Source organism: Microcaecilia unicolor, chromosome 2, assembly GCF_901765095.1.
Source record: "Microcaecilia unicolor chromosome 2, aMicUni1.1, whole genome shotgun sequence".
NCBI lineage: Eukaryota > Metazoa > Chordata > Amphibia > Gymnophiona > Siphonopidae > Microcaecilia > Microcaecilia unicolor.
In genome coordinates, this window is record NC_044032.1 from 193,337,725 (window position 1) to 193,353,629 (window position 15,905).

At 41.4% G+C, this 15,905-nt stretch overlaps 1 protein-coding gene across 3 annotated transcripts in view; it reads left to right on the top strand.

Annotated features, from left to right (window-relative positions):
• The window catches only part of CDC42SE2 (CDC42 small effector 2), a 121,068-nt gene extending 105,832 nt beyond the window's left edge, over positions 1–15,236 (top strand). For all 3 annotated transcript variants that reach the window (XM_030193598.1, XM_030193596.1, XM_030193597.1), the window contains exons 3-5: positions 383–484; positions 12,390–12,508; positions 14,078–15,236. In XM_030193598.1, coding sequence (XP_030049458.1) covers positions 383–484; positions 12,390–12,488 — 201 coding nt within the window. In that variant the 3' untranslated portion in view covers positions 12,489–12,508; positions 14,078–15,236. The remainder of the gene's footprint in view (positions 1–382; positions 485–12,389; positions 12,509–14,077) is intronic.
• The last annotated feature ends 669 nt before the right edge of the window (positions 15,237–15,905 follow it).

Consider the following 15,905-nt stretch of genomic DNA (forward strand, 5'->3'; position numbering starts at 1 on the left):
TTAAACTTTCGCCATCTAGTATAGTAGGCATCATCATGATGTGCTGAGTCATGTTCTGGACATTAGCAGCGTATTTTAATGGTAGGCTACTTCAAACTAGCTCTGCACACCAAAGCCAGTCATCTTAGGAGCCGTTTCAGTGTACATGAAATAATTGATGATTAACTGGATAATTTCAGATGCTTTTGCTAAAGGGTAGGGCTATCGTGAAAGAACATGTGAAATTGCTCAGTTTGAAAAGGTCCAGATTAACAAGAGCAGGTAAAAGAAATGTTTCTTTGCCTTTGGCTTTGTTGGTGTCTTTAAGCCAGTGTAGCTTTCTTTTACATATTCGGAGCCAAAATGGCACTGCATCTCACAAGTCTCTTATTTTTTTTTGCAGAAAAGGCGACGAAGGATTGACCGAAGTATGATTGGAGAGCCAACAAATTTTGTTCACACAGCACATGTAGGATCGGGAGACCTGTTCAGTGGAATGAACTCAGTAAGTAAAGTCATGTGCATACGTGTCATTCCCCTCCCTCCGCCAGCCTCCCCAGCTCCTCTTCTCTATACAAATAGTGTTCCATATAGGCAGTAAAGTAAAGCAGTGCATTCATTTTTGATTAAAAGCACAAAATAATATGGCATATATAGAGATATATGCAATCCTGCATGAGCTGAGAATCCTTGTGCAATTAATGATAGGAATTTGGGGAGCTTGAAGTTCATGATATACAAGATTGATCAAAATTTAACCTTTTGGATGTCGAGAGCTGTACTGTGGTTTTGTGTGTATGAGGGGTGGGAAGGTTATCACAAGTAGCAGGAAAATGCCTTGCCTCCTACTGAAGGTGACAATTTTAAATGTAGTTTAGAGCATTTGATAACCTGCCATTTCTTGTACACATCATGGCAGTATACAAACCAGAATATTGGTAACTGAACAATTAAAAAAAAACACAATAGAAGACAAAATTATAAAACTAAGATGTTTCAGTCAAGTGATCATCATCACTAATTCTTCAGCTGACCTAGGTTTAGATAACTCTGTGCTAGCAGAGTTTCTGAAGCCACGGGTGTTTAGTGGGTAACGCAATGTCATGTGTTTTTTATAAAACACATTTCTGATAGTAGGAGGGATGGTGAAGTATGTTAGAGAGTCCCATTAGAGCTCACAAGAACATGATTTACCTTAAAGCTAGTAGTAGTCTACATTCAAGTGAGTTGAAATAAGTGCAATATCACACATTTAAATCAAGCATGCTTAGGACCTCTGGCTTTTCTGTAGTGGCTGAGGTAAATTCTGGGGCCAAATTTGACAGTCTGTTACATATTTGCATAAATGTTTATTAATGGGTATACGGTTTACATTACAAAAATTAAGGGTTCCAATGGTTAAAGGATTTATACTTCTAACTTTGAGAGTTATTTTCATAAATTCCTCTTTCTGAAAATTTACTAGGTCTGAGTACCTAAATTTATACGCAAAATTTAATTTTGTAGCATAAAAAGTGGATGGTAACAGGGGTGCATTTACAGCAGGAAAAAAATTAGGAACTTAGCACTGGGCTCATAAATTAGCTGTTAAATTGAGACAAATGAATGACAGGGCTAATTTTATAAGCAGCTCCTAAATTAAGAACTTTCAACTGAAAACTTAGGATCCTAAGTTTGGTTGCAAATAGGGCACAAATTTAGGAGCCTAATTAGAAGTCTAAATTTAAGAGCTCAACCTTTATTTTCGGCCCAAAGAACAAGGTAGCCTTCCAGCCTTTCTGGTGTCTCAGTATTGGGTTTTTTTTTTTTTTTTCATTTTCGTTCATACTTTTTTTTTTTGTCCTTTTCAGTTTCGGTTTTTACCTCTTTAAATTCTTTGTCCTTCCACATTCCACGAAGTTTGTCAGTATTTCCCTCTTATGGGTGCATTTTCTCTTAGGGGTAGATGCATCAAGCAAACGTAAAAAAATCAAAATCGTTAAAGGCCCTAACGATTTTTAAAAAACGAAGAATGCACCAAAAAAAAAAGTCACACATGCTCAGATCGGTATAGAAACGTACAATGTATCAAAGAATCACAATACACATCGTTAATCGGCCCCCAAATCATGCGCAGAGCAGCCAAGCGTTATGTTAGCTGCTCTGCGCATGCCACAAACAGTCAAAAACACAGTCAAATCACAAGCACATGGCTCCCAAATCAAAACAAAAATAAAAAAAAAGGGTCGGGAGGGGGCAAGGGCGCTCATCAGGAGCGTCCTGTACGGACGGCCTTGCCCCCCCCCCCCCCCCCCCCGCTGCTCCCCACTTTCCGCCGCTCCCCCCACCCCGAAAAAGCAAAATTCAAGCAGCCCCTGCCCCCCTCCCTTCCTCACTACTCTCTCACCTCAGCTCCGCCTCCCGACATCCTCCGTCCTGTGCCCCGCCCCCTTTTGGGGTCGTCGCCGCCATTCCCCTCCTCCATCGGGCCCCCCTCCCTCTTACCGGGCCCGTGCAGCGCCTCTCTCCTCTGTCCGAAGGCGCTGCACGGGCAAGAAGACAGCTGATGCCTGCCTTCGCCCAGCTTCGATGGCGCGTCTTTCTCCTGCTTTCTCCTGCTGGGCCCGCCCCTGTCTGACGTCAGTAACCTACGTAGGTTACTGACGTCAGACAGGGGCGGGCCCAGCAGGAGAAAGACGCGCCATCGAAGCTGGGCGGAAAGTGGGAGCAGCGGGGGGGGGGCAAGGCCGTCCATACAGGACGCCTCGGACGAGCGCCCTTGCCCCCTCCCGACCCTTTTTTTTTTTTTTTATTTAATGAGTTTTTTGAGGTCCTTTGGACCAATCACAGCGCTTTTAGCTCTGCTAATGCGCTGGGATTGGCTCAAAGTTTGTTTGTTTTTTAACTTTACACTTTTTCCTGGCACAGAGCTGTCCTAACGAGAGGTCCAGACCTCTCGTTAGATTTCCTGCCTTTTTCCTGCGTAAAGGCAATCGGAAAAGGTTAGTGCATGTCGTTTCAATGGGGTTTTCACACTAATTGCTCATCTCCATTCCGTTTTCGTTAGCTGCTGGCTTCCTCGGTAAAAGCCCTTTGATGCATGCAACGGATCAAATTTTCCTCGTTGGAGAGTCATTAAAGGCTCATTTAGCTTTAGTGCATCTGCCCCTTATTTACCTCTATCCCTTTCCTATTGTTTTTATCTTGATTTGCTTGGCTCCGCCCCTCCCCCACCACCACCACCACCACCAGTCGTGCAGCTTTTCCCTGATCACTCCCATCTCTGTCTTCCCTATTGCACTCCCATCCTTTCCTCTCATGTAGGCTTACCACCTAGTCTTTCTTTCTGCCTTTGTTCTGCTAATCCCATCCTCATCCTACCAGTCTTTCATACCTTCCGATCTTTCCCTTCTTTTGCCCCTTCATTGTCGTCCAGTCCCTTGCTTCTACCACCAGTCTCCCCATCCTTTCCTTCCTTTACCCTGTCCTCTTTCCCTTTCCCTCTTCATCCACTAGGATAAGAGTGACTCTTCCTGCTGAATTTGTCGCTCCTGTCATCTAAGACAGATTTGCAGCTTGAGCTGCATGACACACTAACACCAGGTTATTCAAACTGCAAGACTGCCCAGGTGGCTGTAATTGGCAAACGCCACATAAGATGACATTATCATGCTCCTCCTACTAGTGGGTGGGTGGGGGGGGGAGTTGATGACTGCAGTTTGCCCTAGAATCAGTGGATAAGAAGTAAGAGGGAAGGAAAGCAAATGCACTCACATACACCGACTACATTCCACACCCCACAACCTGGCTCCTTGTCAGCCATCTGATTTATCATGGTACCACAGGGATTTCTAAATCCTGTGGAAAGGTCCAGTTTATGCGTCTCTATCCTGAGATGTAAAATAGTAGCAAACCAGGTGCTGTGGACAAGTGATACTGAATGTGTAATTTTACAAAGCACACATGGCATTTCAAGGTGCTCATACATGGCCTTTTTATACCACAGAGTACATAACCCAACAAAGAATGTGATAGCATTAGTTCTTGTATTGTTGTGCTTAAAGATGGTAGACATGTATTTATAGCTCTCTAAGAAATCTTTTTTTGCTAAGATGATAGACACATAATTACCTTGCAGTGAGCAAAAATATAGTCCAGTGTTTCCCAAGTCAGTCCTGGAGTACCCCTTGCCAGTCAGGTTTTCATGATATCCACAATGAATGTGCGTGAGATTGATTTGCATACAATTGCCTCTGTTACATGCAAATGTTTTGCATGTATAGTCATTGTGGATATCCTGAAAATCTGACTGTAAAGAGGATACCCTAGGACAGACTTGGGAAACACTGTACTTTCACTGCTTCCATTTTTTTCTCTCTCTCAATCGTCTCTGACATAGTCATTCCCAGCCCCTTTGGAGTGGTGTTGAGGGATTTTACAATGATGATTCCTGTAAATAACGTAGGTTTTATTTAAGGACATGTTTCAAACCACTTGCTTACTAGTATGAGATTGATACAGTGCCATGCAAAATTCTTCACACCGCTGCAAATTCATTCTACTGCCTATTCTTTCAAATTCAAGGTGCAGAGTATATTGTGTAGATCAGTGAAACTCATACATTAGTACATTTTGAATTGCATTTTTTTAGACTGCAGAATGTGAAAAGGGTACAAGGGTGTGAAGACTTTGAGCCAGGCACTGTATGTTGAGGGGCTTGTATATCACAATGCCTCTTCAGCACAGAGGAGAAGACATTGTAATTATGTCTAAGGACATCAAAACTTTTGTCATACATACTCATTATTCAGTCTTAAAAATATATATGTATATATTTATATAATAGCAAAGCAACATGCTGTACAGAGAAGGAATGTCTTTCTCTGCTGCAAAAAAAGCATCTTTATTATCCAATGAATTTTTGGCTTTCTAGGCTCCTAATCAATAAATGCACTTGCATTACTCCCTGTGCACCTATTTTTTCAAACCTAAGCATACTTTGAGAAATCATTGTCAAGGAAGGCATTAAGCTAGAGTGGGCACAAGTGAATGTCTTCTGGTTTTAGAAATCTGTATTCAGCCTAATCACCAGTGAATCTTTACAGTAGAAGGCACATTAAAATTCAGTGTCAATTTAAGTGGTCTCAAGAGATGTTAACTGTGGGGAAGGCTAAAAAATTCACTATCAATTTTTCTTTTGGAAAATAATTTCCAAAATCGAGTGCAAATCAACTGTGCTTAAAAAGAGGACAGCTGGAAAACTCAGTGATACAGAACCAGTACTGATCAAAATTCTGTTCATGCCACATGTTGGGAAAAGTGAACTGGCCAAGAATGTGATCAAGAAAAGATTTTGATCACACTCTTGACCAGTCTATGTTCTCAACAGGTGTCTTGCACATAGTCTTTGGATTTAGATTGATGTTCAGTAGTGATAAAGATGTAGACAATGCTGCTAAAGAAGAATTTCTATGATGCTACACTATGTGAGCATACCTTGATGTTTTATCATTGGTATGGGAAACATCATAACATTTGTGGCACATATTTGGCTTAGGAAATTAAGATATGAGATTTGCACGTTAATCATGGTTAACACCGCAGTTAACACATTATTAGTTGAGAGTTAAAAAAAATTGTGGCTAATAAAATGAATTGCCCACTCCCCCACCTATTAGCCTGTACCTTCAAAGCTGCATCTCTATCCTGAGATGTAAAATAGCAGCAAACCAAGTGCTGTAGACAAGCAATACTGAATATGTAATTTTACAAGGCACACATGGTGTTTCAGGCTTAGAGAGCAGTGGCAGGTCAGCAATGTCTGTACTCTGCCTGCTCCTTCTCTGGAGGCTTCCTCTGACCCGTCCTGCCTCTGAGGAAACAGAAAATAGCATCAGGGAGGGGACAGGTCAATAGGAGCTTCCAGATCAGGCAGCTTATAAACATTGCTGCACTGCCATTGCTCTCTAAGCAACTTTAATGGTAAATGGGGGGGTGAAGGATAGGTGTTGAACCCAGGGAGCAGAGGGAGGGAGGGAGGTAGGAGAGAAGGATAAATGTTGAGGGAGAAAAACAGACACAGAGCAGAAATAAGATGCTGGCAGGCAGGACCTGGGAGGGGGAGGGAGGAATGAAGAGAGCAAGATGTTGGACCTGGAGTGGGGCACGGAGGGAGGGAAGGATGGGAGAAGGATTTATGTTGGACCCTGGGGGTGGAGGGGAGGGATGAAGGGCAGAGGGATGAGAAGATGTTGTGAGGTTGGAAATATGTGTGTAGGGGGGGGGGGGGGGGTTGACTTGAAAGAAGGAAACAGAAAAGGATAGATTTTGGACCAGGGAGGGAGAGAGGGAGCAATGTTGGTCTTTTAATCACACGATTAGTTTAAATGCAACCCTAGTAATAAGTAGTACAGTGCACTCCATTTAAGTGCACATCGGATAAGCATATGCTCTGTTTAACTGCATGCCATACTTTGGTCCCATTTTTGGCGCCATCAGTTTCTATGGGGACAAACTTCGGTTTAGCGCACCACTGATAAGTGCAAGATTCACTTATATGCATGGTTTAAGACCGCTTCTCTGCAGGAAAGACTCCGCATAAGCGCACACACGGAATATGGAAGCCAATTGGCACGTGACAAAGGGGCGATAAATTTGAAATCTCGTTGGTTAACTGCCACAGGCAGAATAAGCAAAAGAAAGTTGTTAGAGTGTACACTGGAGTCATCATCGTCATCGCGCAACTGTAAGACTTTAACACTGGTTGAACGAATAGAAGTTCTTAAAAAATTAGAAAACAAACAAAGTCAAGCATCTATTGCTAAAGAATATGGTGTCAATCCCAGTCAAATTTCACATATCTTGAAGCAGAAAGACCAGCTTCTGGAAGACTGGCAAAACAATACAAATCCACACAGGAAACGTAAACGGGCAGGAAAAGCTGAGGATGTAGAAGATGCTCTTCTTCGGTGGTTTTCTCGAGTCAGGAGTAGACAGTTCCCTGTCAGTGGTCCACTGCTTATGGAGAAAGCTAATCAGTTAGCTGAAAGTCTTGGACTAACTGAATTCAAAGCCACTATTGGATGGTTGAAAAGATGGATGGAGAGGAACAACATAAAATTCAAGAAACAGCATGGTGACTATTAATGCATTAATGTATAGGTAGAATATTTGGTGCTGAGAATTGAGTTGTTTCAGTTCTTTCTACCATCTTGCACGAGTTTGCACCTCGTTACATTTTCAATGCTGATGAAAACGGTCTCTACTGGCGAGCGATTCCTGATGGAACACTTGCATTCAAACAAGCCGAAACTACAGGAAGTAAGACGTCGAAGGACAGACTGACGATCCTCCTTTGCTGCAATATGGATGGGAGTGAGAAGTTGGAACCACTCATCATTGGAAAGAGCAAACAGCCCCATTGCTTCAAGAATGTTAAGCAACTTCCTGTGTCATACGAGGCTAACGCAAATTCATGGATGACTGGGGAAATTTGGAAGCAGTGGCTAAAAACTTAGACACTAGAATGCGGGCACAAAAGCGTCAGATTTTGTTGCTTTGTGATAATTGTGCTGCACACAGTGATGATGTCAGCTGTCTAACGTCAAGGTGGTCTTCCTGCCACCAAGCACTACCTCTCTGATCCAACCTATGGATCAGGGCATAATAGCCAATTTCAAAAAACGTTATCGGGCTCTTGTGCTAAGTCGTCTGATGAGCGTTATGGATGACCAGACTGGCAAGGATAAACGTGCTGTTGAACTGGCTCGTAATCTATCACTGTTGGATTCCCTACTTATGCAGAAAGACCTGGAATCATGTTACACAGGCAACCATTGTGAACTGCTACAAGCGGGCAAGCTTTGTTAAGGATTTGGAGAGGACGAAACAGATGCAGCTGTTGCAGACGCATCAGATGAACAGGCTATTGACATCCCAGCTGGTGTTACTGAAGAGGAGTTTCATCACTATGTAGCTGTTGACTATGATCTACAAACAGCTGACGACAGCACTGATGTCAAGATATGCACCTACAATCAGGCAATGGCTGATGATGAAACAGTTGATGAAATGAGCAGCGAGGCACATGCTGACAAAATTCAACAACCTCCTGTCACTTTTGCAAGAGTGCTGGAGAATCTCAACACCATGCAGGCCTATCTGGAGGCCACTGGATGTCGGTGCTATGTCAGTTTTTACTGTCTGGCAGACGTATATGGAACTCACAGACACAAGAGTGTACAGAGGACTATCATTGATTATTTCAAGTAAGCCTAACGTCAGTTAACGGAGACTGTATACTGTACGTATAATAAACAGTACTGTACATATGTTTATCAGATGTCAAGCTTCTTTGGGTCACAACTGTTAAGCGCACACTCCAGTTAACTGCATGTATTTCTTTGGTCCCAGACCCTTGCACTTAAGTGGATTGCACTATAGTTTATAGGGCCTATTTGAAAAATGTTATCCATCAACTCAATGCCTTTTTAATCTAAGCCATTTGTTTTTTAGGACAACCCTTTGTGCTAAGTTTCTTGGTGCTAGTGATGGCAACAGTTGAAATCTAACCTGAAAAAAATTTCATTCTCACCTAACTTGGGAAAATCATGTAAACTGTAACACCATTAGGCTGTTTTGTGCCATTTTGTTGCCAAAGTTTTTTCCATGATAACTGCTTTTGGCTACCATGATAAGTTGTTGTTTTTTTTCCCTTGATTAGGAAAGCTTTTCGCAGCCAGATTCTGATTTGTTTTTCTATCCTAGTAGTATTGTCACTACATGAATCCTAGGTTTGAAAAGCTAGTCACATATATACTGTTAGTGTGCTTAAAAGTTGTCATCCTATAACTTGTTTTGCCTGTATGCCGACTGAAGTTTGGTTTTGGTGCTGAAATTGGCTTGAAATTGGTATTCAACTATTCTTGGGTTTCAACCAAAAAATGCAGGTGCATTTTCATCTGAAACCAAAAGTTAGTGCTATGTCCCCCATAGCACCCCCAACCCCAAACTGGATCAGCTGAACTCACCCCCCCCCCCCCCCCCCCCCCCCGGTGGTCTAATCATGTTGTCAGAGCAGGAGCAATCCCCAGTCACTCCTTCTCATGCTGGCTGTAATATCAAAATGGCTGTTGCAACCTCAAGCCATGCTACTTTCTATTTGTGGGCAGTGGCAGGCAATTTGGATCATATGATTTTTATAAAGCCTTCCATTACATAGCTTCCCACTATTCCAGAACCTGTGGGATAGTTGTGTCCATCAATCAGCAGGTGGAGGTAGATGGAGTAAAAAATTGACTCACTTCTACTGGTTCTACACTACTCAGGATTTTGTAGACTTCAATCATATCTCCTCTCAGCCGTCTTTTTTTTTTTTTTCCAAGCTCAAGAGCCCTACCTCTTTAGCCTTTCCTCATATGAAAGGCATTCCATCCCCTTTATCATTTTGGTCGCTCTTCTTTGAACCTTTTCTAAATCTGCTGTATCTTTTTTGATACACTCAGTCTTATTTACCATCCCTTTCCTAATAATTCCTAGCATCCTGTTGGCTTTTTTTGCTTCTGTCGCACACTGGGCAGGAGATTTCAGCGTATTGTCTACAGCAACACCTAGATCTTTTTCTCTGGTGCTAAACCCCAAGGTGGACCCTAGCTTCAGGTAACTATAATTCGGATTATTCTTCCCAATGTGCATCACTTTGCATTTGTCCACATTAAATTTCATCTGCCATTTGGACGCCCAGTCTTCCAGTTTCCTAAGGTCTTCCTGTAATTTTTCACAATCCACATATGTTTTAACCTTGAATAGTGCCATCTGCAAATGTAATCACTTCATTCATCGTTCTGATTTCCAGATCATTTATTTATAAATGTTAAATAGCACCAGTCCCAGTATGGATCCCTGCGGCACTCCACTATTCACCCTTCTTCATTGAGAGAAATGGTCATTTAACCCTACCCTCTGCTTTCTGTCCAATAACGAATTTCTAGTACACAACAGAACATTGCCTCCTATCACATGACTGTTTAATTTTCTCATGAGTCTTTAATGAGGAATTATGTCAAAAGCTTTATGAAAATCTAAATACACTACATCAACTGGCTCATCTTTATTCGCATGTTTTTTCACATCTTTCAAGAAATGAATCAAATTGGTGACTCTGTCCCATTAAACCACGTTTGTCTACGTGTTCCATAATTTTATTCTTTTATAATAGTTTCCACTATTTTACCCAGCACTGACATCAGGAACTCTTTTTAAAAATTGGCATCACATTGACCACCCTCCAATCTTCAGGTACTTCCGTTCTTCTGAAAGTGGTATCAGCATTTCATCTCAACCACCAATCTGTGGAGCTTCAAAAAGGAATACTCAGTGTTCTTCCTTGAAGCTTCTTGATGTGCATAGAGTCATTAGATATCTGGAAGTCACGAATGAGTTTCACAAGTGGGACAGATTGTGCTTTTTGGTAAACAGAGACTTGGCCTCATGGCTTCCAAGCCCACAGTTGCTAGATTGCTGAAGGAGACTATTGTGTCAGTTTATTTGTTTGCAGGGAATCAGGCTCCTCAGGCCTTGCGAGCTCATTCTGTGAGGTGTACAGTGACATCTTGGGTGGAGACTACCTTACTGTTTCTGGATACTTGCAAGGTTACGAGGTGGTTGATGCTGTGCAAACCATTGCCAAGCACTACAAGGTGAACATTATAGCACGCTCAGAAATCAGTTTTGGGGGCTTCAGTCCGCAGGGTGGCGGCAGCACCAGGATTCCACCCACTCTTGGAATTGCTTGTGAACCATCCCACATGTTCTGGAATAGTGGGAAACTACGTAATGAAAGGAGAAATTAAGTCATTTTATTTCCATTATTCCTTCCCACTATTCCAGAGGCCCGCCTGAGAATTCTGAGATGTTTAGTTGGTGCAAAGTAACGGATCAAATAACTGTCACCTTGCATGGTGCTTCTTGCATATCTCTTGTTCTCTACAAGTTGTCCAGAGATGAGAGGTCCACACGTTTGCTAGTCTGGTTAGTGTTAGGTTAGTAAGTTGTTTAAGGTTGTTATGTTTGTTCTGAGTTTCTTCTTATTGCTACATAAATACTGAGGAGCTAGACTGGATGCCAAGCGAGAGATGTCTTAGCTGTGTTTTCAGTTTTCTATCTCCACCTGCTGGTTGATGGGCACAGCTAACCCACAGGTTCTGGAATAGTGGGAAAGACTAATGGAAAGAAAATTATCAGATAATACCAAATTTATCCTTCTCAAATCTTATTTGTAAATTGGAATAGACAAGGGGCAATTTTACAACAGGGTACCCCAATAACTTGTAATAGGAGGAAATTCCATAATGGCTCCTGAGCACCCAAATTTGTTTTATAGAATACTACTGTAATGCACCCTCGGTTATACCAGCCCTAGAGCTGACTTAACTAGTTACGCAGTAAGTGGAATCTCAGCTCATGAGTACGCCCCTTTCATTTTAACACTATGCCATTCGTGCTCTCTTACAGAATAGTGCTTAGGCTTCCTTCTGTTACTTTCGTTCATTACAGAATTTCCCTTCATGTGCCAGATGTGCTAATGGGTTTTCCCATCTTTGGGTAGCAGCCTGCCTATTGGTATGTAGCTCATCATTGTAAAAAGTTTGAGTACACTTATCTATGAATCTTCTGTGATGTACAAGTAAAATTTTGGTCCGAGACCAAATAAATCCATGTGCTCTTGCTAAACGGCATTAAACATTCAACTCCACTTTAATCAGCCAGATAGCCAAAGAATGCTTGGGTGCATAGGGAGAGGACAGGTCATCAGGAAAATGGAGGTGATGATGTACTCTGTGCTGTTCTAGAGTCTGCACCTTTGAAAGGATATAAACTGGATAGAGTCATCCTCATAAATCATATGGGGGGGCACACTTAAAGATCTAAATATATATTTGTAAGAAAGGTGAGACAGGGGAAATAGAGATTTAAATACCCATACAAAAGGTGGATCTCTTTCAGTTGAAAAGCTCAGGAAGAAGGGAGTATAGAGTGAAAGTGAAAGGGGATAGGATCAGGAGTAATCTTAAGGAAATATTTCTTTACAGAAAGGCCTTCCAGCAGAGGTAGTGGCGACGAGGACTGTACCTGAATTTAAGAAAGAATGGGACTGGCACAGAGGATCACTCAGAGGAAGGGATTGTAGAACTGAAAAGTTAGTGTGGTCAGTCAGCCTATATGATAAGCTGTATGATCTTTGTGCACCATTGTTTTCTGGGGTTTTTTTTTGCCGCCTCCTCCTCCAAGTGTCCTAGTCATTCTGAGGAATGTGGAAGATTCCAGCAAGAGAAGGTTTGCAAAGGATTCCATGGAGTCTGAGCAGCGGCAATGCACAGATTCACCTTTTTCCCTTTTGCTTTCTTTTTCACTATCTCTGTTTTCTCTCCTAGGTGAGTTCAATTCAGAGCCAAATGCAGTCCAAGGGAGGATACGGAGGTGGCATTTCTGCCAACGTTCAGATGCAACTTGTGGAGACAAAGGCTGGATAACCCTAGGATCAAGATGTACGGTGAGTACTGCACTGCTGTGAAGGTCAGGGGCACCAAATTATATATGCAATTGGTTTAAGCAGCTGAGATCCATACGCCAAGCCCCCTCCCTGCCCATCTTCAAATCCTTGTTCAAGGCACACCTCTTCAATGTCGCATTCGGCACCTAACCATTATACCTCTATTCAGGAAATCTAGACTACCCCAACTTCACATTTTGTCCTTTAGATTGTAAGCTCCTTTGAGCAGGGACTGTCCTTCTTTGTTAAACTGGTACAGTGCTGTGTAACCCTAGTAGCGCTTTAGAAATGTTAAGTAGTAGTATTAGTAGGTCATGGTTTCAGTATTTTAAATAGTAAAATAATATATTCTTTAATCACAATTCCAAATGGCATGTCTTGCATTTTATAAACGTTAACATATATTAAATTTTAAAATACTCAGGCTTTCTGTGGCTTTTAGATCAGGTCAGTGAGGATTTGTGGCACACTGAATTTTTAATGTGATGTGAAATGTAAAGGTTCCTGTTCCCATATACTTCTAATTTTTGGTTTTTACTAAAGTGAATTTAAATACTGCCACCTAAGTTTGATGATCTACCTTTTCATCAGACCACTCTAAGAACACTTCAGAGATGATGATGTAATGAACTCGTGAGATCACATAGACCTGTTATCTTGAAAGGTCAAATACTATGGTGGCAATTTTATAAATTGGCACCTCAGTTTAGGCACCCCAATGGCCCGCGCTTAGCTCCAATTCTGTAACGACATCTTGGTGCCAAAATTCTATTCTAGAACACTGGTGTAAGTCAGCATTGATGGGCCCACGTTTAGACACATCCTCTTACTCTTTGTCAATGGCAGGTGTAAGATGTGCCAAGTGATGCACATAGTTTATTGTATTCTATAAATTACACATACATCTGGGAGACACATCCATGGTTTGCCCATGCTCTGCCTTGCAGTTATGGGCTGTCTTTATAGAATAGGTGCAAAGGCACTAGGAACATCATTTTGTATTTGTTCATACCGGAGTTGGCGAACACCTCTCCGGTACTATGTAAGCCACATTGAGCCTGCATATAGGTGGGAAAATGTGGGATACAAATGTAATAAATAAAATTAAGTGGTGCCTACCTCTAGTGGAGGAGTAGCCTAGTGGTTAGTGCAGTAAACTTTGATCCTGGGGAACTGAGTTCGATTCCCACTGCAGCTCCTTGTGACTCTGGGCAAGTCACTTAACCCTCCATTGCCCCTGGTACAAAATAAGTGCCAGAATATATGTAAACCGCTTTGAATGTAATTGCAAAAACCTCAGAAAGGCGGTATATCAAGTCCCATTTCCCTTTCCCTCTAGGTGCAACTTTATAGAATTGCCTCTTTTATCTTTGAATTATCCCTTCAGTGGCAGAGTAAAGGGTTCCACAGCCCACAATGAACCCAGTTGTCTTCAGGATCAGTATGGGTATTACAACTCCATATTTTCCTGAAGGATCAAGGGATGGCTGGAAGATTCCTCTAAGTTTCTCATAGATGTTAAAATTCACATACACTTGCTAATAGTGTTCTCTGCATCTTTTTTTGCAGGTACTAATGGGGCATTTTTTTATCCCTTCCCATTTTTGCCTTGGTGGCTGCTTTCCATGTCCTTCATCCTGGCAAGCGAGATGTGAAGCCTCACTGTCCATCTCCCATTTGTGATCACTTCCATGAAAAGTGGCTGTTCTGTTCTGAGGATGTTTCTTCTGACTGCTCCTGTCATGCCTTTCAGTGGCATGCATGCGTTTGGCTTATACCAGAACCATGGACGTATAGATTTATTTTTCCTAAATGTTTGAATCTTATCATGATTTTTTTTTCCTAGGTCTACAAACTTCTTTCATTTTCACTTGCTGTTTAACAAGAAACTAATTCAGTTTATCTTTTTCTTTTTTTTTAATTTTCATTCCATTTTGAAAGTTTGAGAAGTTTGTTCCTGGAACTTCATCAGTGTGGATGACCTGCATGCTTAGTGTTTTTCTGTGGTAGCCACTCAGTGCCAGAAATAGTTTGCTGCTTGTTGTGCGGCTGTGAAAATAATGCCACTGAGGAAAAATGGAACTGCCACACCAGGCACCATCACCTCTTATTGAAGTAGGAAGCAGCTGCAGAAAAGAACTTGTGATTCAGTATCTTTAGAATAATTTTCTTTAGTGGTTATCTTCACCCAAAAGTAGTACAATAATAGAAGAAGATTGCATTTGTAAAGCATTCTATTATAGATGTTCAGCATATTTATTTTGTGGAAAATTCTGACCTCAGGAGTGTAAATCAGTGTAGTAATGTATAAAAATGTGTTGTGTTCGGTGCTCTCGTCTGTTTAAGAAAAATCCTGTGTGCAGCTTCTTTTACTTTGTGCCTCACTTCAGGTCGAGGGTCCAGCATCAGCTTGTTAGGTCCCCTGAATTACTAATCAAGATTTTGTGGCACTTTCAAACTAGTCGGCAGTCTTCATGTGCTAAATGGATAAAGGCATGCTGCTGTCAAGGGCAAGAACACTCTGATAGCACACATGCAAGTTCATGCAAGTTCACTTTTTACAGTATTGGTAAAAAGCCTTGTGCTTGGCTTCCCAGGCATGTTCCTCCTTGACAGGCTGTAAAATTTGTAATACAGTATTGCACAGGTTTCAAATAACCCTGTAAAATGTTTTATTTGGAGGAGTTTCTGTGCATCAGTAATAATTAAAAAACAAAAGAGAGAGAGAGAGAGAGAAAAAAGTCACAGATTTGGTTTATGACAAGTTAATTGTGGGCATCTTTCATATTTAATACACAGGGAGAGAACTTTGTTCCCATCAAGCAGATTTGAAAAACAGATTAAATACTTTAAAAAGAAAAAAAAACGTAGACACTATTTTTTACTTATGCTTTTTGTACATCCAGGTAGATGATAGATGCCAGAGTTGTATAAAAGCTGTTTACCATTTTAAGACATGCAATTCCACTGAAAATGAGTGACTCACTTGTGATGGTCATATGTTCAGCAGTTGCCCCTGTACAAACAGAGCAGTAACACCCTGGGAACTAAACTTGTTCCCATGATGCAGTTTGTGATTGGTTACACTATTTGGTCAGCTACACCCTTCTTCAAGAACAGTTTGGAGTCTATGCTTCACTGTCCCTTTGTAACTGTGCCATCCACATTTTCTGTGGTTAACCATCACCATGTGATTTTTCTCTTTTCTTATCACTGATTGCAGATTCTTGGTGGAAAACAGGCTTGGATGTTTGACTCGTTAGAAACAAACATTTTGTGTTAATTTCTTTTTTTATAATGGAACATATTTTTTGCACATTATGTTCATTCTTGAATAAAGTCAGTTGTGTTGGCTTGTAGCTATTTAAAAGAAAAAGTATTGACTTTTGATTAAATA